Source organism: Desmodus rotundus, chromosome 8 (assembly GCF_022682495.2).
Source record: "Desmodus rotundus isolate HL8 chromosome 8, HLdesRot8A.1, whole genome shotgun sequence".
NCBI classification, from domain to species: Eukaryota; Metazoa; Chordata; class Mammalia; order Chiroptera; family Phyllostomidae; genus Desmodus; species Desmodus rotundus.
In genome coordinates, this window is record NC_071394.1 from 245,667 (window position 1) to 268,093 (window position 22,427).

The window sequence follows — 22,427 nt, forward strand, 5'->3', positions numbered from 1 at the left end:
CGGCCCAGCCCTCGGCTGTGCCCGGAGTTCCTTCCCGTCCGAAACACTGTCTGTTGGGAAACGCAGGCAGCCGCAGCACGGTCATCCCGGCGTCCTCGAGGAAGAGAGCCCAAGGGCCAGGGAGAACAGAGCCGGCCAGAGAGCCCCTCTTTTATTTCCAATCTTATGGCCCATAATTCCACGTGCCCCCGGAGGCTGACAGCTTCTCAGCCAGTCAGGTCCTAGACTGTTTACCGTTGCCTCAGCAACCTCCTTCTATAGGTCCTCCCTACTTCTCCCCAGGGATCCAATAAACGCTCTCTGTATCAAAGGACTCGATTTCTTCAATGCTTACAAGAATATTTAGGGTTTTTTGCCCTGGCTGGTATAGCTCAGTGGATTGAGTGCCAACCTGCAAATCAAAGGGTCGCTGGTTCGATTCCTGGTCAGGGCACGAGCCTGGGTTGTGGGCCAGGTCCCCAGTGGGGGGCGCACAAGAGGCAACCACAAACATTGATGTTTCCCTCTCTTTCTCCTTCCCTTCCCCTCTTTAAAATAAATAAAAATTTTAAAAAATTTAGGGGTTTTAATATCTTAAATCCAATTATATAAAATGTTTTCTATAAAATGGTCCATTTATGTGTTTATAAATATACTGGCACGCAGCTACTCATAGTGTTCTGTTTTGAAATTTTGTCCTCCTGGATAGCCTGAGGGTGTGTGCTCACTCTCACGTTCAGCTTTGTAGGGGAGTTTATGCTTCACGGGTTTGTTCAAAGAATCTCATTTGGCCTCAGTGAGCTTCCCTTTTGTATCTTCTCTTTTCCTTATTTAACTTCATTCTACTTCTTTTTAAAAAAAACATTTATTTTTAGAGAGGGGAAGGGAAGGAAAAAGAGAGGGGAAGAAACATCAATGTGTGGTTGCGTCTCATGCGCCCCCCACTGGAGACCCGGCCCACAACCCAGACATGTGCCCTGACTGGGTATTGAACCAGGGACCCCCTGGTTCGCAGGCTGGCACTCAATCCACTGAGCCACACCTTGATAGCCAGGGCTATTCTCCTTCTTTATTTGACATTATTTCTCATTCCTTCTTTAACTTACTGTGTTGGGAGCCTAACTCATTTGTTCCCATGCATTGTTCTAAAATGAACTTTTGAGGTAATAGATTTCCCTCAACATACTGGTTTTGTTTTATTACACAACTTTTGGTACATAGAATTTCTTTCAACTTGAAACATTTTCTAATTTTAATTACAATCTCTTCTCTGACTCATTTGTAACTTAGAAATGTCTTAATTTCGAAGGCAATAGGTTACTTTTCATTCTTATTCTTTTTTTTAAATAAAGATTTCATTTATTTACTTTCTAGAGAGGGGGAAGAGAGGGAGAGAAACATCAATATGCGAGAGACACATTGATTGGTTGCCTCTTGCACATCCCCACCTGGGGACCTAGCCCGCAACCTAGGTAGGCATGTGCCCTGACTGGAAATCGCACTGGTGACCCGTTCGTTCACAGGCCAGCGCTCAGGCCAATGAACCACACCAGCCAGGCTTTGTTCTTTTTTTTTAATCTTCACCCGACGGTATGTTTTTATTGATTTTTAGAGAGAGAGGGAGGGTGAGAGGGAGAGAGAAATACCGATGCGGGAGAGAAACACTGGTTGGTTGCCTCCTGTCCACACGCCAGTTGGGGGTCGAACCTGTAGCCTTGCGGTGCACGGGAACACTGTTCCAACCAGCTGGGCCACCCCACCAGGGCACGACGCTTTTTTCTTTTAAGACTTGCTTTGTGGACTAAATCCTGAGTTTTTGTAAATGATTTTATGACTGCTTCAAAAATAATTTATATTTTCTGTTTGTTAGGTCTAGGGTCCTCTCTGTGTCTTTTAGAACAGATCTGTTAGTTGTATCGAGTTTCTTACAAATTTTTTGTCCACCTGATCTATGGATTCTGAGAGGTAAAGCCTCCCATTGGAATTGGCCTGTTTCTCCTTTAAATCTGTCCGTTACTGCTTCCTCTGTGTAGAAGCTACGGGTTGGTTGCACATAAATGTGGAATGGCTATGGCTTTCTGGTGAGTTTTTCCTTTTGTCGTTACAAGTCCCCTTTTCCTTTCCGTGGTAATTGCCCTGGATCCTGCCTCATTTGGTGATAACTCGGCGCTTGCCACTACTTCCCTTTGGGTAGTATTTGCCTCTTAATGTCTTTCCCAAACTGTAGCCCCGTGTGCTTATATTTTAGGGTTCTTACAGGTGGTTTCTTTTTCACCCGTCTGAACACCTGTCTTCTGTGCGGCCGAAGGGTTGCAGTTATTTTACTGGGACTGCCAGCTGGCACAGGGCGAGGGTTTGGTTTGTCATCTCTGTGTCCTTTCAGGCACGTGCTTTTCCTCGTTGCCCTTCCTCCTGTGCCCTGCCCGTGCCCGTGCTGCGGCTCCCCTGCATCTTGCTGCTGGGGTGTGTCCTTTGGGGCTCCCCTTCTTCCTGGTATCCTGTTCTTCTGCTCCATCCCTGCGTTCTGTTCACCTCTGCCCTGGGGCCTGCGGCGCTGAGACGGGCAGGCGTGGCCCCCAGCACTGGGCTTTACCCGCTGATCTAGTCAGTGAGGGGCTCACAAGCCCTTTCACTCTCATTTCTGGTTTGTCAAGATTCTCATTCTCTTGTCTTGAGCATTTAGCCTTTGAGTTCTGTCTGATGTGAGTTGCCTGCTGATTTTTTTTTTTACTCATTTTTCTTCTGGAGTTGCTGTCTTACTTTCTGTGTTGCAGGAGTTCCTTGCACATTCCAGATACCCATTCCTCCTTGGCTTCAGACGACGTGAGGCTCTTCTACTCTGTCACCTGCCTGCTGTCCGGTCCCCAGTGTCCTTGATTTTGATGCAACCAAGTTTCCAGGCTTTTTGTCATGTGGTTTATGTTTTTAATGTTCTGTTTAAAAGTTCTTCCTTGGCCTAGGTCCAAAGATACCCTCTTACATGTCTTATGTTAACTTTGCAGTTTCATCTTTCACATTGAGGCCTGACTCTGTCTGGAGCCACCTTTGTGTGGGGCCAGGAGGGATCCAGGCTTCATCTCCTGTGTCACTCCCTGGGCCCCGCAGTGTGGTGTGTGTATCCCTTCACCACACATGGACTTTATCCCCCAAACGACACTGCCATCTGTCTGTTCTTATGCCAGGGGCTCGGGAGTGCACTGCGCACGTACTGAAGTCTCCCTTTGTCCTCTGCAGTGGCGACTGTCTCCGCTTGTGTGGGCTGGAAGGTCAGGCCCACGTTGTTCATAGGTCAAGGGTATTGCAGAAGTGAGCACTACGTTAGCAGTCTCTCTCGATACTTCTGATTGCTTTTCAGTTGATTGTTTTAGTTTTTCTACGTTGGCAACTAATGATAATTTTATCTCTTTTTTCAAATATTTAAATGTCTTGCTTTTTAAAAAACCTTACTGCATTGACTGGTGTTTCCAGCACTATTCCACACTGGTGCTGAGCACAGGTGTTCCCTCATGACACTGATGGGTGTGCTTTCAGCCTTTCACGGCTGCATGTTACGCAGGCCTTGGGCTTAGTTTGCATATTCTTGGTCAAGTAAATTTTCCTCTACTTCTGGGTTACTGAGAGTTTTTAAAATCATAAATATATATTAATTTGATCATATGCCCACTTATTCATTTCCCAGGTATTAGGTGCCTGGTGTGTTCCAAGCCCCCACCCTTAAGAAGCTTGCCATCCCCATCAGGGTTTTTCTAACCCTGGTTCCTCCTCAGGTCATCCGTTCATGTCTGCTTGAAGCTTGGAGTCTCACTAACCACCTTACTGATCCCATGGAACAGGAGCCTGAGCTGCAGTCAGTCATCTGAGCTCCTAAAACCCAGGATGGCATTCCGTGTCCTGGCCTGGCCAGGCCCTAGCCTCTGGATGGTGCCATACTGGGGCTGTCCCTGCCGCATGCCACCCATCCATGCCATGGTCCAGGCACTGCGGGCTTAGGGCAGAAGAAATAGGCTTTTGCCCTGATGAAGGGGACAGCTTTGTGGGCAGGAGCCAGGACACAGGTCATTCCTGAGAAACAAAAGGCCACACCCATCCTGTTAACAGGGAGAGGCGCGCGGTTCTAAATGTCCCGTATTTCTAGATTATCGCACTCACATTCATGTCTTGTTTTCATTTTGCTGTGTTTTAGTTCCTCCCCACCAGGAGTGTTCCTCGAGAAGGACTATGAGATTTACCGGGATTACAGCGCAGACGGCCAGCTACTCCACTACAGGTAGAGCCCACGTCTTAGGCTCGGCCCTGTCTCCTGACCAAGGGTGGTTTCTCAGAAGCTCTTGGGTGAGCTAGAAAAGGGTCTGGCTCAGCAGGAAGCAACTAGCTGGGCATGCACTGCGTGCAGGCCCTGCACCAGCGGGTGGAACATGAGTGGCTGACAGTGCCCCTGGTGCCTGGGCAGAGGCCTCCTGGAGTGGCCCCAGGCTGATGTGGCAGCTTCTGGTCCTAGAAGAACCCCAGTGCCTACCTTGGGGGACCACAGAACCCATGGTACTGCCCCCAGCCCCTGACTGGGGGACCAGGCCCTGGTGTGTCCTCAGGATGTGGTCCTCCCAAGAGCTCCCAGCTATGGACCAAATACTTCCCAGGTGAAGGGGGACATTGGTTTATATTCGTAGGGAAGGAGTATTGGGCCTCTCATAGCCCTGGCTTTGGCCTTCCAGGGTGCTGGAAAGCACTAGAGATGATGCTCAGGACACTGGGGTGCAATAGTCATTAGGCTGGGCAGGGCCATCCCTTGGCCAGCTCATGTGTCCTGGTTGCAGCAGGAGTTTTGGCCCCGGCTGTGGGAGGCCAGGTAGGTGTGTGCCTCTGGGTAGCTTCAGTGCCCCCAGCACAGACCGGGAGTAACCTCAGTGTTGGAGAGGAATTTCAAGACCTGAGAGGCCTTTGGCAGTTTGCTCAGACAGTTTTAAAGATTGAGCTCGGACGTGGTGACTGGGTTTGTACATCAACACATCAGGAGGGGATCTGAGTTGACTCTGGGTCCAGCCGTGTGGCTCTGTGACTATGGGACTGTCCCCCAGCTTCCTGTGCCTCATGTCCCCTTCAGTAAAGCAGGGCATGGGCATCTGACTGCATGGGGCCTCTGTGCCACCGCAGTGCCAGGAGAACTTCAGAGCTGCGAGGGACCCACCCCACCCAGGAGAACGGGGCTGACAGACCGAAGAAAGAGGCTGACAAGTCCAGAATTAAACAAAAAGTTTACTAAGAAGCTGAATCTTGGATCTTTACACCCCAAAGGAGAAGTGGGTTTGATACATGTGGCCTCCAGGAACACAGGTGGCTGTAGCTGAGTGGCATGTGCTTGTTAAGAGCTGTGTATTTCAAAGGAGTGTGGAACTTAATGAGCTCATTTATCTCTGTAAGGACATCCCTTTCAGGTGATATGGGCCCATCTCTTCCAGGTTGAACAGGCTGTCACTGAGAGCAACTTGCTTCTTAAGATGGTGTTGGTCACGTCAAGCACTAGAAACCTTTTTGCCTCAAAGGCAGGTCAGGTCAGGTCCCCAGACTTGCCCACCTGGTCTTTGTAAGTGCTGCCCTGGCCCTGCCATTCCGGGTCCCCACTGGGCTTGGCATGGGAACAATATGTTCTTTTAGGAGGGGATGCAGTTGTTCAGAGCAGGAAAAATGGGGGAAGCTAATATTTATGGATGGAGTAGAGAAGAGATACCACTACCCTCCCCTGGAACTGTGCGCAGGGCCTGCGAGAAGGAGGGGAAGTGGGAGGGAGCCTGTTTGGGCACAGCCCGTTCCACCCGCCAAGGTTTTGCACTGAGCAGGGTAGGGGTGGGAATGGACAGACCCGCCCAGCTCGACATGGAGAGGCATCCCTGCTGCACCTGAAGGCTTGCAGGACAGTCAAGGTTTAAGTTGTTTTCAAACATCGTTTCCTATATGTGGCCTCTTGCGCTGAATGTGAATGTGCCTCTGGGAGCCTCACTTACACACTGGCACAGAGGTTTTCCTCTGAGGCATGGAGGGGTCAGGTCCAGGTGTCACTCCCAGAGCAGCTGTATCACTGAGGAGGCAGCCGCTGAGCAGCCCTTTAGGGCTTTGGTTTGGTGGGGAGTTCTCCATTCTGCCTTTGAAACAGCCCCTGGGGAGAATGCCCTGTGCTAAATGGAGACCTTTGTCCTTGCGCTGCCTTTTCAGTGCCCACCTGCACCCTTGCCGCCTGTCTTCCAGCATCTCTAGAGGCAGTGAAGGTTCTGCTCCCCTGGGATAGCCGGGCAGTCGTCCCTTTTTGTTTAGGGACAGGTGGTGTCTTTCTCCCTGCATGCCTCCACCCTACTAGAGTGGACAGGGAATTAGGGAATGAGAAGGATAGGTCTCCTGGGTTTGGGGAGCTGTAAAGACACACAGGTCTGAGGGCAGGCCAGGGAGGCTGGACTGGGTAAAGGGTCTGCCCGGAGGTCCAAGGGGCAGGGGCAAGTTGGAGAGACTCTGGGTGAGAAGCAAATAGCAGGGCCTGGAAACTGGCTGTGAGGGTTCATGGAGGAGCCCTGAGGGATGGACACAGCAGTGGGGACTGGTAGGCATGCAGAGCCTGACACTGTGGAACGGCCAGTGGGCCCGCCCGTCACCAGACAGGTGACATTGCCTGCACCATGGCGTGCAGCGACATCTGGAGGGACAGGCTGGGAGAGATGCCTCATCAGACCAGAGACTGGATGTGCTTGTCAGGGGCAAGCAGTGCTTGGCTTCAGCATGTTCTCTGGGACCAAGGGCTATCTCTGGTTCTCTGGGACTTGCGTCCCCATCTGACATGGGGCCTACAGGGACTTCGAGCCTTCCTGGAGGATCAAATGAGAGGCTTCCGGGAGGAACTTGGGCACGGAAGGGGTGCTGTGCTGGCCCCCGTCCCCAGCCCCGGGGTGCCGAGTGCATGGTGGAGGGGAAGGCTGCAGGGCTTCTTCCTGCCTCGTTCTCGCCCATCTCCGCCTGGATCAGATGTAACTGCTCTCAGGTCCTGGACTGGTGTCCTGTTACCAGCAGCCTCTCACATGCTCTGGACTCTACCTGACACTCTTGTCCACCCTCCTCATCCTGCAGCACGATTGGATGGCTCATGACGGACAGGCCAGTGTGGGCAGCCCAGTGGGGCAGCCCACAGCCCTCAGCATGCTTCACCAGGCAGGGACCATTGTTTACACTGGCCACCTCGGCAGGCCTCACACAGGGGCTGAATCTGCTGAGTGGTAAGAAGGTGTGAAAAGTAATATTTCCCCTTGCTAGGTGCTTCCTGTGTAGGCAGTAGACTAAGGACTTTGCATATTATGTTATTTAATCCTCATAGGAGCTGATGAGGACACTGAGACAGAGGTAGTTAGTGATTTTCCCAAGTCCCACAGCCAGGGAGTGATGGATTGGAGTTCAGTCCCAGATCTCTCAACTCCAAAGCCAGCCCTCAGGGTTTGCTGGTCCTTGGCACACTGCCACCTTCTGCTTTGCCTGGTTGGTGTGAGCAGCAGGCTGGGAGCAGCCTCTAGCAACGAGGAGCAGAATTCCCAGGAATGGGAACCTGCATGTTGAGCCCTGCAACTCTCTGACTCCTCAGGTGGTGAGGCAAAGCTGCTGGGCACCGGCACTGACCAGCAGGATCTTGCTGATGCTGGGTGGGGCGTGTGCGGGCATCCTGGAACGGGCTGCCTCACAGCGGCATGGGGCCCTCTCTCACCCTGAGCTCCTGTGTCCAGCCTTTGTTCTCCAGAAGCCACTTCACTCACCCCCAGTAGTTGGGACTTGGGGCCTTGTCCCGAAAGGCCCAGCGACAGTCAGAGGACAGTAGAGGGACCAAACTGCACAACCGGCATTCTGAAGATGCTGGGATTTTCATGTTCTGTGACGGTGGATTACCGGTGGGTTACCTGAAGCCGACCTGCACGACAAGAACAAAACAAACAAAATCGCCCGGGAGTCCTCAGAGATCTACTGAGTAGCAAGGACTCAAGGGCCAAGGTATGGCGATCAGTGCAGCCCAGCACACATGTGACACTGCCTGTCCCTCAGGACAGTCAAGAGGCTGAGAACCGAGCAGCCCGGGGGGTGGTTCCACAGGGCTGGGGGTCCACACAGAGTCCAGCAGCCCGGAGAAGAGCCCTAGTGCACGCTCCACGTTTCCCTTTGGCACGAGGACGGGGGGGGGGGGGGGGGGGGGGGGGGGGCGGGGAGCCGAAGTGGACAAGCCCGCCTTCCCGTCAGTGTGGCCCCAGATAGGATCCAAACGATCTGCCTTTACTCAGCGGCCTGGCAGGAGCAAAAGTAAACCAAGAGGCTCTCAAATGATCTCTACAGTCTTTCATCCACAGTCCCCAGAATTCCAGTCTAAAGTTAACAGAACTGATTAAAACCCGAAACGGACCCAGAGGAGCACATGTTTTGGAGTTATCGGACACTGACTGTGATAAACGTGGTTCATACCTAGAAGATGTTAAATGGCAATTTTAAAAACTCAAATGATTTTACCAAGATAGGGTATATTCTGAGCCATATAAGAAATATTAACAAATTTAAAAGAACAGATACCACACAGTATCTGCTGTCAGACCACAGTGGAATTAAACTAGAATTCAGTAACAGAAAGATAACTGAAAAATTCCCAAATATTTTAAGATCATACAACACACTTCTAAATAACTCATGGATTAAGAAGAAAACTCAAGAAACTTTTTAATATTTTGAAGTAAAAGAAAGCACAAGTTACCAAAATTTTGGGGATGCAGCAAATTCAGTACTTAGAGGGGAATTTCTATCAGTGACACGAAGATCTACAGTCAGTCATCTCAGCTTCCATTTTAGGGAACTAAGAGGACAAACAGCAAATCCAAAACAAAATAAAATGAATAAGAAAATTAGACCAGAAATCAATAAAACTGAAAATGGGAAATGAGTGTTGAAAATCAACAAAACACAAAGCTGATTTATTTCACATAACTGATAAAAATCAGTAATCATTGATAAAATCAATAAGCATCTAGCCAGGCTAAGAAAAAAGACACAAGTTACTAATACCAGAAACAGACATCACTACAGAGCCCGTGGGCATTAAAAAGATACTGAAATAATTATATGAACAGATCTGTGGGCACAAATTTGAAAACCTGGGGTAATGAACCAATTCCTTGAAAGACACAATCTGCCAAAAATCACACAAGAAGAAAGATCATCTGAATAGGCCTATATGTGTTAAAGAAAGTGAATCAATAATTAGTAATCTTCCAAAACAGAAAGCACCAAGCCCAGAAGGGTTCACTGGTGAATTCTACCAAACATTTATGCAAGAAATTGCACCGATACCTACAATCTCTTCTGGAAGATGCAAGCAGAAAGAACACTGCCTAACTCATTCTGCGAAGTCAGCATTATCCCGATTCCAAAGACATTACAGGGAAAGAAAAACTGCAGGCCGCCTGGTCTCGTGAACACAGACTAAAAAATCTTCCACAAAACAGCAGCAAATCAAATTCAGCAATGTTTAAAAAGAATTATAAAGCACAGCCAAGTGGGATTTGTCCCAGGTATGCAAAAATTAATACAATCCATCATAGCAAAAGTCCAGAAAAGAAAAATCCGGGATCATATCAACAGATGCAGAAAAATCACTTGACAAAATCCAACACTCATTCATGATGGGGAGGGGTGACCTCTCAATAAAGTAGGACTAGAGAATTTCCTCAACTGGATAAATAATATCTACATAAAACCTCCCTGGTTTGTGTACGCCAGCCTGAGAACCAAAGGGTCACTGGTTCAATTCCCAGTCAGGGCACATGTTTGGGTTGCAGGCCAGGTCCCTGGGGCAGTGTGGGGGACGCGTGAGAGGCAAGCACACATTGATGTTTCTCTCCCTCTCTTTTTCCTTCCCTTACCCTCTCTCTAAAAGTAAATAAAATATTTTTTTAAAAAGAATGTCTATAAAAAATCTATAGCTAACGTCATGCTTAGTGGTGAGAATGACCATGCTTGGTGGTCAGCTTTTCCATTAAGACCATGAGTAAGGCAAGGATGTCCTCTCTCACCTCTACTTTTCAACACCATGTGGGAAGCCTTAGCTAATGTAGTACAAGGAAAGGAAATAAAAGGTGTACAGATTGCAAAGAAAAAAATAAAACTATGTTTGTTCACAGATGACATGATCATCTATGTAGAAAATCCTAAACAATTGACCAAAACATCTCTTAGAACTAGTCATTATAGCAAGGTTGCAGGGTCCCAGGTAAATGTGCAGAAGTCAATTGCTCTCCTGTAATACTAGTAGTGAACAAGTGGAGTTTGAAACTGAAAACAATACCATTTACATTAGCCCCCCAAAGTGAAATACTTAGGTATAAATCTAACAAGATGTACAAAATCTGTATGAGGAAAACTGCAAAATTCTAATGAAAGATAATAAAGAAAAGCTAAATAAATGGAGAGGTAGCTTATGTTCATGGATAGGCAAACTCACTATTTTTAAGATGTCATTTCTTCCCAACTTGGTCTATAGAGTTGATGTGATCTCAGTTAAAGTCCCAGCAAGGCCCTGGCTGGGTAGCTCGGCTGGCTAGAGCGCTATCCTCATAGGCCGAGGTTGCAGGTTTGATCCCCAGTCAGAACATATACTAGAGTCAGCCAGTCAATGCGTAAATGAGTGGAACAGCAATCAATGTTTCTCTCTCTCTCTCTCTCTCTAAAAGTGAATAAATTTAAAAAATAGTCTCAGCAGGTTATTTTGAAACTGATTCAAAAATTTATATGAAGAGACAAAAGACCCAGAATAGCCAATACAATATACAAGGAGAACAAAGTGAGAAGATCAATACTTCCTGATTTCAAGGTTTACTATAAAGCTTCCATAATGAAGACAATGTGTTATTGGCAAAAAGAATAAACAAAAGGGTTAATAGAACAAGAGAGCTGAGAAACTTGCCCTCATAAGTACAGTCAACTGATGTCTGAGAGGGGGCAAAGGCAGTGCAATGAGCAAAGACTGTCTTCTCAGCAGATAGTGCTGGGACGATTGGGAGTCCACATGCAAAGGAAAGGAAAAGGGAAGAAACTAGGTACAGACCTCATACCCTACACAGATTAGTTCAAAATGGATCACAGACCTAACTGTAAAACACTAAACTTAACTCCTGGAAGATAACACAGGTGAAAACCTAGGTGACCTTGGATGTGCTGGTGACTTTTTAGATACAATATCAAAGGCACAACCTATGGAAGAAATAATTAATAACCTGGGCTTTGTTAAAATTAAATGCTTCTGCTCTGTGATTGACATTGTCTGAGAAGAGACTGAGGAGGCAAGTCACAGATAGAAAATATTGGCAAAAGACTCATCTGATAAAGGATTTATCCAAGATACCTTAAAACTCAACAATAAGAAAACAGCCATATTTTAAAATAAGCCAGACTTAGACACCAGAGAAGACTTAGAGATGGCAAATGAACACATGAAGGGTGCTTCACGTCATTTGTCATCAGGGAAACGCAACTTTCCTTGAAGCAGCTGAGAGTCACTCGAGCGAGTGGCTAGAGGTGAGCCCTGCCATCTCTCCTGGACTCCAGGTGCTGTCCCTGGAGTACTGCCCTGCTGACCTTAAGCAGACAAAGTGCAGTGTGGGCGTTGAGTCTGAGTGCCGGCCCCCCACATCCCAGGGGTACTGTTGTCTGTGTTGTTACCAAGCAAGTGAGGCTCAGAGGCTCGGAAGCCTAGCGTGGTCCCTGGGGTTGTGGGTGCCCTTAGTCCGATTCTGGATTTAGCAGGCACCAGGGAGCAGTTTGTCATCTCCACCTAGGTGCAGGGTGCTGGCTATGTAGGCAGAGTCACAGGAGGACACAGCCTTTTAGTAGCTCGCAGGAGCCTATGTGGTTGAAAACAAGGCCCAAGATGCCCATGCACAGGGTGGGGGGCAGGCTTGCTGGTTTCCCTCAGGTAGGAGCATGGGGCAGTGCTGAGTGAGGGCTGTAGAGAAATACTCTCATCAAATCCACAGTCAGGGAGGCTACCCCTGCTCTCCATTATAGAAGCAGTGCTGTGCATGGGGCTTGGCTGGGACCAGAGCAGGGAGGGACATGTTGGGCAGCAGTCCAATGGGGGGCCTGGGGGAAGCTCCTTGGCAGAGAGCCCTCCTGGAAGGGACAGATGTAGAGCTGCGTCAGGAGTTGTGTGAGGGCAGCTCCCGGGATGGGAAGGCAGCTCTGTGGGGCTCCAGCAATGAAGGGTACACTGGTCATTTACATGGCGCCCTCCTATATAAGGACCAGACTGCCAGCCCCCACTGAGGGTTGGTGAGGAGGGGGATGAGAAATGACCAGGCCCTCTGGGCCCTGACTCCAGACATGCATGAGGCCAGGGTGGGTGGGTCGTGGGTCCAGGCTGGCAAGCAAGGCCAGACTGCCCCCACCAGATGGCATCTGACCCCCACAGGACCTCCCCAGGTAACCTGTGCCTGTCCCCTCCCCCCAGGACCTCCTCCCTCCGGTGGAACTCAGGCACCAAGGAGCGCATGCTCATCAAAGTGGCTGACCGGGAGCCCAGCTTCTTCTCCCCCCAGGGCAATGGGTACCCCCTGGACAACCAGTCAGGGGGCCGTTCCCGTAGACCCTCAGGTGGGCAGCACTCACCTAGCCTGCAAACATTTGCCCCGGACACAGACGGCTCAGTCTTCTTCCCCGAGCGGAGGCCATCACCCTTCTTGAAGAGGGCTGAGCTGGGCAGCTGTTCTCCACTACTGGCCCAGACCCGCAAGCCTGCCTGTGACTCACAGCCCTCCTCCCCACGCTATGCCTATGAGCCCCCCCTTTACGAGGAGCCCCCCATTGAGTACCAGGCCCCCATCTACGATGAGCCCCCCATGGACATGCAGTGTGAGGCTGGTGGGGCCTGCCAGGCCAGCTCACCCCAGCGGTCTCCAGGCCGAAAGCCGGTGCCCTTCCCACAGTCACCCAAGCAGACTTCAACCTCACCCTTCCAGCAGCTGGTGCTCACCCGACAGAAGTGCCCAGAGCGCTTCCTGAGCCTGGAGTACAGCCCTGCGGGCAAGGAGTATGTGCGGCAGCTAGTCTACGTGGAGCAGGCCGGCTCAAGTCCCAGGCTGCGGGCAGGCCCACGGCACAAGTACACCCCCAACCCTGGAGGGGGCTCACTCTCCCTGCAGCCCAGCCCTTGCCTGCTGCGGGACCAGCGCCTGGGGATCACATCCGGGGATTACAGCAGCATGGAGGGGCCCGAGCCGCGGCACGCCCCTCTGCCCTCACCGCTCTCCCAGACCCAGGATGACACCATGTCCTGGTCTAGCCAGCAGGACACCATGTCCTCCACAGGCTACTCCCCGGGCACACGCAAGAGGAAGAGCAGGAACCCCTCCCTGTGCCATGCCCCCAGCGCTTCATCCACTGACAGCCCTGGAGATCGCGACCTGCTCCCACAGTCCCTGGCTGAGGAGCGGCCCAAGTGTGGGCCCAGCTTGGCCCCAAAGCACACAGAGGCCAAGGCAGGCGAGGCAGACGGGGCACGGGGTGGGGCCGAGCCCTTCCTGGCACAGGCCAGGCTGGCCTGGGAGGCGCAGCAGGCCCACTTCCACATGAAGCAGAGGGGCAGCTGGGACTCCCAGCAGGACGGTTCAGGCTACGAGAGCGACGGGGCCATGCCGCTCCCCATGCCTGGGCCTGTGGTGCGCGCCTTCAGTGAGGATGAGGCCTTGGCCCAGCAGGACAGCAGCAAGCACTGGCAGAGGGGCGCCTTGGAGAGGCTCGCCTTCCCCCAGATCCTGCTCGAGAAAAGTGTCTCCGTGCAGACCAACCTGGCCTCACCTGAGCCCTACCTCCACCCCTCACAGGTAGGGACAAACAGCTGGTGCCAGGGTCCCAGGCAGGGGTGGGGCAGGCGATGGCCCCAAGATGTTGCTGGTGGCCATGTAGACAGGCAGAAAATACCCACAGGGACTCCCCCAAGGCAGGGCCCCCTCTGCCAGGTTCTGGCAAGTCACCTGGGGTCCAGAGGCCATTCCCTGATTCCAGACCATGGAGGCAGGGGAGATGGGTGAGCATGTCCACCCACTGAGCCTGAGCCTTTCTCCCACCTGTGAACAGGCTCTCAGGTGAGGAGTGGTACAGGTGGGGCATTGGGTGCTCTTCAGGTGGCCCAGAGCCCTTCTTGAACAAGGCTCCCACCCCAGGGAGCCCAACACCAGCTCTGGGGCCAGATGTCCTCAGCGGGCCCCCAGTGGCCACAGGACCTAGGGCTGAAGCAGAAACCTGGCCAGATGTGTCCATCCAGGGTAGCACCAGGCATAGACCATGGTCAGGCCTTTGGGACCTATGTGCACCTTCTTTCCAAGTCGCATGCTGGGAACTTGGTGCCTAGAACTTGATATGGGCTAATGTTCTGGTTCTCACCTCCTGACCTGCTTCGTGAAACCAGTGCAGAAAGGTATATACCCTGGTATCTGCTCAGAGCTGGTGCTAGTGAGAATGCCTCTCAGTGTTAGGCTCCTCATGTCCACTCCCAGCCCTGCCAGGGAAAATGTGCCCAATGGCCCAGTGACTTTGGGTGGTTAGTGTCCCCTGTGATGAGACTGCGTTAGTAGCCCTGTAGCCTGGAGAGCTCAGCATGTTTCTGTCCATAGCTTGTAACACAAGAGGCTTCCTCTTGCCCCCCAACCCTTGGTCCTGGGAACCAGGAGGGGGTTTCTCTGGGTCCCTATACCACCTTGCATGGGGAGGATGCTCATGCATCTTTATGAGGCTGGCAGGACACGAAGAAGTACAGAGCTGGAGGTGCAGGCCTGGCCTCACCCCAGGGACACCCAGCAAGTGTTCCTGCTCTGCCTTCCCTACCATCAGGTTATCTGACAGCCCAGCCCAGCACCTTGGGACCAGCAAGGAGGGGCGGGCCATGCCTCTCACCTGTCTTGGTCAGGTAGGGCCCCCACCCCCTCACAGCCTGTCTGTCCTCCCCAGTCCGAGGACCTCGGTACCTGTGCCCAGTTTGAGAGCAGTCGGCAGACCCGCAGTGTTTTGCCAAGTGCCAGCTGCGTGTTCCCTACGTTCACTCTACGCAAGCCATCCTCGGAGACTGACATCGAGAACTGGGCCTCCAAACACTTCAACAAGCACACACAGGGCCTCTTCCGGCGGAAGGTGTCCATTGCCAACATGCTGGCCTGGAGCAGCGAGTCTATCAAGAAGCCCATGATTGTGACCAGTGACCGCCACGTGAAGAAGGAGGCATGTGAGATCTTCAAGCTGATCCAGATGTACATGGGCGACCGGCGTGCCAAGGCAGACCCACTGCATGTGGCCCTGGAGATTGCAACCAAGGGCTGGAGCATGCAGGGTCTGCGGGACGAGCTGTACATCCAGCTGTGCCGGCAAACTACCGAGAACTTTCGCCTGGAGAGCCTAGCCCGTGGCTGGGAGCTCATGGCCATCTGCCTGGCCTTCTTCCCACCCACACCCAAGTTCCATTCCTACCTGGAGGGCTACATCTACCGGCACATGGACCCCGTCAATGACACCAAAGGTAAGGCCCAGCATCCGGGTCCCTGGCACCTCAGGCTCTGCCACCAACCAGGTAAGGGACAAGCTGAGAGCTTCCTGGCCTGTGCTGGGCAGCGTCTCAGAGGCAGCAGGTATGTGAGGGCGGGTACAGCACCTCCAAGCCACGTCCTGGGTTTCCACTGGGACACAGGGTCCTCGGGGAGCCTGTCCTCGGCACTGAGACCCTGAGAAGAGCTGCATGGTCTGTGACCACAGGCCAACAGGTTGGGGGCCAGGACGAGGACACACAGCATCTGTGTCTGAGCCAGCTAGTGTCACTGTGGCCAGTTGCCCTCCCTGATCAGGGCAGGGAGGCCACAGTGGCCAGTGTGCTCTTACTGTATTCATTTTCAGCTCTCCTTTGGCCTAGGGTGTGACCACCCTGGCCTGGCTCAGGCTGCCTGTTCTGGGGAGAAGACTGGGGTCCTGGAGGAGGGTTCCTGAAAGCAGGGAGGAGCATGGTGACCATAGCGTGAATTGGCCCATCACCAGCAGCTCACCAGTCAGGGTGCTGCAGGCTGAGCTGGTTCTGAGCTGCCCAAGGTGGTCAGAGGTTGAGACCAGCACAGGTAGCCACCTGCTGACAGCTGCCTGGGGCCAAGTGCAGGGCCAGCTTCCACCCCAGGCTCCTGAAGGCCATGGGCCAGGTTCATCTGGACATAGGCGTGGCCTGGACTTGGGGCCATGATGCTGCCAGCCAAGTGGCAGAACCGAGTCCTGGGCCAGGCAGAGTGAGCACAGGGACAGGGCCATAAACAGTGTCTGGATACACGTGTGCGCACACAGTCAGACTCTCATACATGCCCTGTAAGTCAGATCTACCGTACCCACTCTGCGGGAGTAACCGTGCACCCAGTCCAGATGTGGGGAACAAACATGTGTGTGTACACAGTGATAGGGCTTCAGGGCAGGACAGCGCTGGATCCTGGGGAAGGGAGGGAGCACAGGCACCATCCAGCATGTCAGTTGTTTAGAAGCAGATCATGGGAACCATGAGGTTTTCACCCAGGTGTGCAGCTTTTGAAGCCAAATCCTGAACACAGCAGACAGGTCTCCCCAGGAGGCTCCCTGCACGTGCAGCCATGCTGGTTGGTGGGCAGTCTCGCTCTGCCTCGGGCTTCTCAGGCTTTTCCAGGAGCAGGTGGGCCCTTGTTGGCTCATGGTCCAGCTCAGCCTCTCCGAGAGGCTTTACAATGTCACTACTTTGAGTTGAAACCTTAGAAGAGTGAGTCTCCTGCTCAGCACGCAGCCCTGGGACCAGGGAGTGCTCACCAGGGTAAAAGGTGTACGTGAGCAGTGCACAGATGGGTTAGAGGCCTCCAGGGCCATTCCCGCCTGCTGGGGCTTCCTCTGGGGGCTTAGCCTCCAGGCCCCTTTTGGGGTCCAGCGGGACACTTCTTTTGGCACAGAAGTTTGTGTGCCTTTGTCCTAGTATCTATGCTCCGGCAGCCTGGCTGACCTGTAAGAGGGAATCAGATTGGCCTAGGCAGCCATGGCCAAGTGAGGCCCAGGTGGTCTCAGAGCACCGTGTGGCCTGGGCCTCTGTAGTCACGCTGATAGATATCTGCATCTGGGCTATGGGATCTGGTCTCACTTCCATGGCACGGGGCTCTCTCCAACCCTGAGACCCACCCCCAGTGTGACTCTGCCACAGGTCCTGCTCAGTGATGAGCCCAGAGGATAGGCCTTGAGCTCTCTCCCACTGGCTCATGTCAAGACCATGGATATTGGTTGATCAGTAAGGCAGGCCCCATCAGCCCAGGAGAATGCAGCCTCTGCTCAGAAAAAGGGAACTGTGGCCTACGTCAAGAGTGCCAGCAAGGACAGCTGAATCTGTGTGCTCCCATGTGGGGCACCTCACCCTGGACTGCTGGCTGTGGCCTCAGAAGCCTTTGATTGATCTGCCAGCATGTGCGTGGTATCTACTGTGTGGTCCCCACCCTCGGGAACCAAGGCACCACACAGTGAACCCTGGTTCACGTGTTCCCCCACCCCCTGGCTTAGCTTTGTCTCATGCATGGCCATGCCTGTATGCCGTTCACAAGCAGGGTGACTTCACAGCTTGTTTCCCGGGGACTGCCCTCAGCAGGTGCTCACCTAGACACTGCAGGGCGCTTGGTGGCGGACACGCACACTGCAGCTCTGCCATCTGCTCTGCAGAGCAGCACATTACAGATCTGCAGACCCGGGGATTTCACTTACTGCTCACACATTCCCGCATCACCAGTACTTACGGGCTTCCAGGTAAAGACAGACTGAACACCCGCGCTTACTTAGATCCAATTTCAATTACTCCTGGTAAAAGAACAGTGAAGGAATTTTTAAAAGAAAAAAAAAAAGCAAGGGAATATAAAATGATGCAGCCACTGTGGAAAACAGAGTGGCAATTCATCAAAAAAATTAAATGTAGGATTTCCATAAGATCCAGCAATTCTGGGTACGTACACAAAAGAATTGAAAGCAGAGACATGAATGATATTTGCACACCCATATTCATAGCAGCATGTTCACAATACCAAGAGGTGGAAGCAGCCCAAGTGTCCATGAACACAATGGAACATTATTTAAGCTCAAAAAGGAAGGAATTCTGACACGTGTTATAGCATGGATGAATTATACTAAGTGAATGAAGCTAGTCACAGGAGACCAAATACTGTATTATTGCACTCATCTGAGGCCCCAAGGGTGGTGACGTTCATAGAGACAGAAAACAGAGTGGTGGCTACCGTGGGTTCGGGGAGGCAGAGATGCAGAGCTGTTTGATGCAGACAGAGTTTCCACTTGGGAAGATGAAAAAGTTCTGTGGACAGGTGTGGTGGTAGTTGCACAACGATATAAATGTAGTTAATGCTATTGAACTGCACAATTAAAAATGATAAATTTTATGTATATTTATCACAACAAAAAAATAAAACTTACAAGGACAAAGACAATGGAAAAGCGAGAACTATGTTTTGGAAACTGAGACGCAAAGTACATGGACAAGTCATAGGAAACCGACATGGCAAACCAAGAGAAGTGGGTCTCAGGCAAGCCGAAGGAAAGCTCAGAAGCCGAAGCAGGAAGAAATCCCTTAAAAGCCCAGTAGTGGGTGGAGCCATTTTCCTCAAACAATGGTTTGGAAAGGGTGTGACCTTGAAGCTGAAAACAAAAGAACTAGTTGAAAGTCTGTTTAGGGGGAAAAAAGCAGCTACAGTGGAGTAAGTAAGAGCATAGATTCTGGACCCAAAGCATCTGCACTCGAATTCCAGCCACATTTTCAAAACAGGACATATTCTGAGCTGTAAAATAACTATCAGTAAATGTTAAGGAATGTAAATCGTAGAAAGTGTGCTCTCTGAGCACAACAGAATTAAGTAAGCAATCAGTAATGCAAAGATATCTGGAAAATCCCCAAGTATTTGGAAACTAGAGAACGTACTACTGACTAACCCATGGGTCAAATAACAATCAAAAAGTAAATTAGAAAGTATTTTGAACTGGAAGAAAATGAAAGTAAAACATTCTGAATATATAGGATGCAGCCAAAGCAGTTCTTAGAGGGAAATTTATAGCACCTAAGTGCCTGTGTTAGAAAATAAGATCTGAAGTCAATGGCCTTAGCTTCTACTTTAAGGAACGTTTCTGAAAAAGTACATTATCTTGAAAATAAGCAGAAGAAAGGAAATAAGATCAGAGTAGAAAGAAAATGGAAAAATAATGCGGAAAATCAGTGAAATAAAATACTGATTCTTTGAGAAGATCAATAAAATTGATAAACTACCAGCCAGACTGAACAGAAAAATAGAGAAGACACAAATTACCAATATCAAGAATGGGAAATGTTATCTTTACAGAGTCAGTAGATGTTCATATTAAGGGAATGTTATAAACAACTTAAATTTCTTGGATACAAACTACCAGAGATCCCTCGATATGAAATAGATAACGAAACTGAGATTATATGCAGGAAGGAAAACAAAGGGGAAGGAAGAATAGGTAACCAGAAAAGTCGTATATCTAAAGAGATTTGTCTGAGGTTTTTACGGTTTTTAATATTCTAGCATATTAAAGAAATTTAATTGGTGCTTAAAAAACCTTTCCACAAAAAATTCCAGGCCCACATGGCTTCACTGGTGAATTCCACCAAACATTTTATTGTTCATGTAGCAGTTCTTTCTAAACTCATCTAGAAAATTGAAGTGAAGGGAATATTTCCCAATTGATTCTACACCAAAATTACAAAAAAGAAAGGTACAAACTGTTATCACGAACCTAGAGCAAAAATTCTTTAAAACAAAAAAAGACTTTATTATTTACTTTTAGAGGAGAAGGGAAGGAGAAATAGAGGGAGAGAAACATCAACGTGTAGTTGCCTCTTACATGCCCCCTAATGGGGACCTGGCCCACAACCCAGGCAAGTGCCCTGACTGGGAATCAAACTAGTGACCCTTTGGTTCACAGGCCAGTATTCAGTCCACTGAGCCACACCAGCCAGGGCTGTTGCAAATGTCCTTAATTTCACTGAACTGTACACTTAAAAAGGTTCAGGAAAATATCCTCTAGCCAGCATTCTATGGAAGGGAGAAGACTGGCTGCTTTCTCCCTAAGGTCAGGACCAAAGCAGAGACCCCCCTTCTCCCCCCAGTTCTATGCCCCTGGTGCTGGAGGGTCTGGCCAGGGCAGAGTCATGAGAAAGACATGAAAGGCATCCAGATGGGAAAGGAGGTGTGCAGTTGTCTTTACTCGTAGACAGCGCAGTCTCTGTGTACAAAATCCTGCCCTGGCTGGTGTGGCTCAGTGGACTGAGCGTTGGCCTGTGAGCCGAAAGGTCACAGGTTCGATTCCCTGTGTCAGGGCACATGCCTGGGTTTCAGGCCAGGTCCCTGGTGCGGGGCACACGAGAAGCAACCACGCGTTGATGTTTCTCTCCCTCTCTTTCTCTCTCCTTTCCCCCCTCTCTAAAAATAAATTCTTTTTCTTTTAAATCCTATGGGATCTATAAAAATCCTACTGGAACTAAAAAGTGTATTCAGCAAGGTTGCACGATATAAAAATGATGTTTCTATGTATTAGCCACAAACTATTGGAAACAGATGTTTTAAAATACCATTTGCAATAGATTTAAAATTGATAAATGGGTAAATCTGACAAAAGATGCATCACACTTCTGTGCTGAAATTACAAAACATTGCCGAAGGCCAAGAAGACCTAAATTAATGAAGAGATGTACCATGTCTGTGAATCAGAAGACTTAATGTTGTTAAGATGTTACTTCTACCCAGATTGTTCTATAGATTCAATCCTAATCGAAACCTTAATTTTTTCTTAATTTACAAATTAGCAGGTTGTTTCTAAAGTTCATAGCACATGCAAAGGCCCTAGAATAGGCAGAATACTTTTGGGAAAAAGCATGAGGTGGGAGGACTGACGCTACCTGACTTCCAGACTTATTTAAAGACGCGGTAATCAGGAGGTGTGGGGGTGGCTGAAGGCAGACAGGCCAGCAGGGCCCCGGAGCGCAGAGGTAGACCCAGACGCACAGTGAAGGGGGGAGTGTTTTCCTCAGACGCCGCTGGGGCAGTGGGATATCCCGATGCATACAAGGTGAGCTTCAACCCATACTGTGTACTATATGCAAAAATTAACTCAAAATGGATCATAAACCAAAATATAAAATTATAAAACTTCTAGAACAAAACACAGAAGAAAATCTTTGTTTTCTTGAGTTAAGTGAAGGTTTTGATATGTGACACCTAAAACACTATCTATAAGAAAAAACATTGATAAATTGGACTTCTCCATAATTAAATCTGCTCTTCAAAAGACACTGGTAAGAAAAGGAGGAGATTAACGAAGTCACAGACAAGCAAGGACAAGGAGGCCAGCGGGGCCTGTGTGGCGACGTGTCAGAATGTGAGGCGTCAGGATGGAAATATTTATAGACGAATATGTACAGGGACATAACACGTCTTTTCTGGAATGTCAGCCCAGAGCGCCCAGAAGCGGTGGCACCCCAAGAGCGGTGAGCACACCTGACACCCAGATCCTGATTTCTAATACCATTTTATATTGAAAGGAACCAGAGCTCCCGGGAGAAGCGGCTGGTTCCAGGGCTGGTGCAGGGAACACACACGGTGCCAAAGTGAGGACGAGCTTGAGGGTGTGGGGCCAGTGGGTGTGTCGCAGGACACAGGAGCCACTAGAAGAGCTCCCAGTGCCCAGAGCTGGCGCACTCTAGCAACAAAGTAAAATCATATCAGATTATAACCTGAAATGCAAACTATCTGTATTTCCACTCTGATACATAAAGCGACTTCGGTAGCTGTCTCCCATGCAGGAGGTAAGTGGCCCACTGTCAGGGAGTGGAGCGTAACTCCGACCTTTAGAGTGGCCTGTGCTGTGACTTCCTTCTAGACAGCACGTATGGACGGGGAGTAAAGGGTCCACTTCAGCTGCGGGTATTTTGTGCATGGGGGCGGCATGTCCAGAGCCACTCAGGAGCAGGCCTAGAGTACAGCCACTTACGAAGCACCCTGCCTTTCTGTGCTGGTGGGTCCTGAGCTGATTGTGTTCCCTTCCCACACTTGCTCAGAGGGCCTCTGGCACCTCCCTTGCCACACAGCCCAGCTTGAACACACTACCTCACGTCCATATGAGTGCATGCCCTGTCCCTAGAGTGTGAGCAGGAAGCAGCCACTTAACAGGATGCTTGCCCACATGAGCACTCTGGGGCTGGGGTCCCACGGTCCCCAGCTGGGCACTAGCTAGTGGCCCTGCCTTCCCAAAGGAATCTGGTAAGGGTGCAACCCTTTAGCAGCTGACCAGGCTGAGCCCCAACAGGCCCAGGGGCCTCCTCCAGCCCCATGGGGACCGAGTGGGCACTCGCT

At 50.5% G+C, this 22,427-nt stretch overlaps 1 protein-coding gene across 3 annotated transcripts in view; it reads left to right on the forward strand.

Annotated features, from left to right (window-relative positions):
- The window catches only part of ARHGAP39 (Rho GTPase activating protein 39), a 56,871-nt gene that overhangs the window by 27,112 nt on the left and 7,332 nt on the right, over nucleotides 1-22,427 (forward strand). For 2 of the 3 annotated variants that reach the window (XM_053930074.1, XM_053930076.1), the window contains exons 4-6: nucleotides 4,163-4,246; nucleotides 12,485-13,856; nucleotides 14,980-15,541. In XM_053930074.1, coding sequence (XP_053786049.1) covers nucleotides 4,163-4,246; nucleotides 12,485-13,856; nucleotides 14,980-15,541 — 2,018 coding nt within the window. The remainder of the gene's footprint in view (nucleotides 1-4,162; nucleotides 4,247-12,484; nucleotides 13,857-14,979; nucleotides 15,542-22,427) is intronic. The other variant, XM_053930075.1, reaches the window with a different exon arrangement.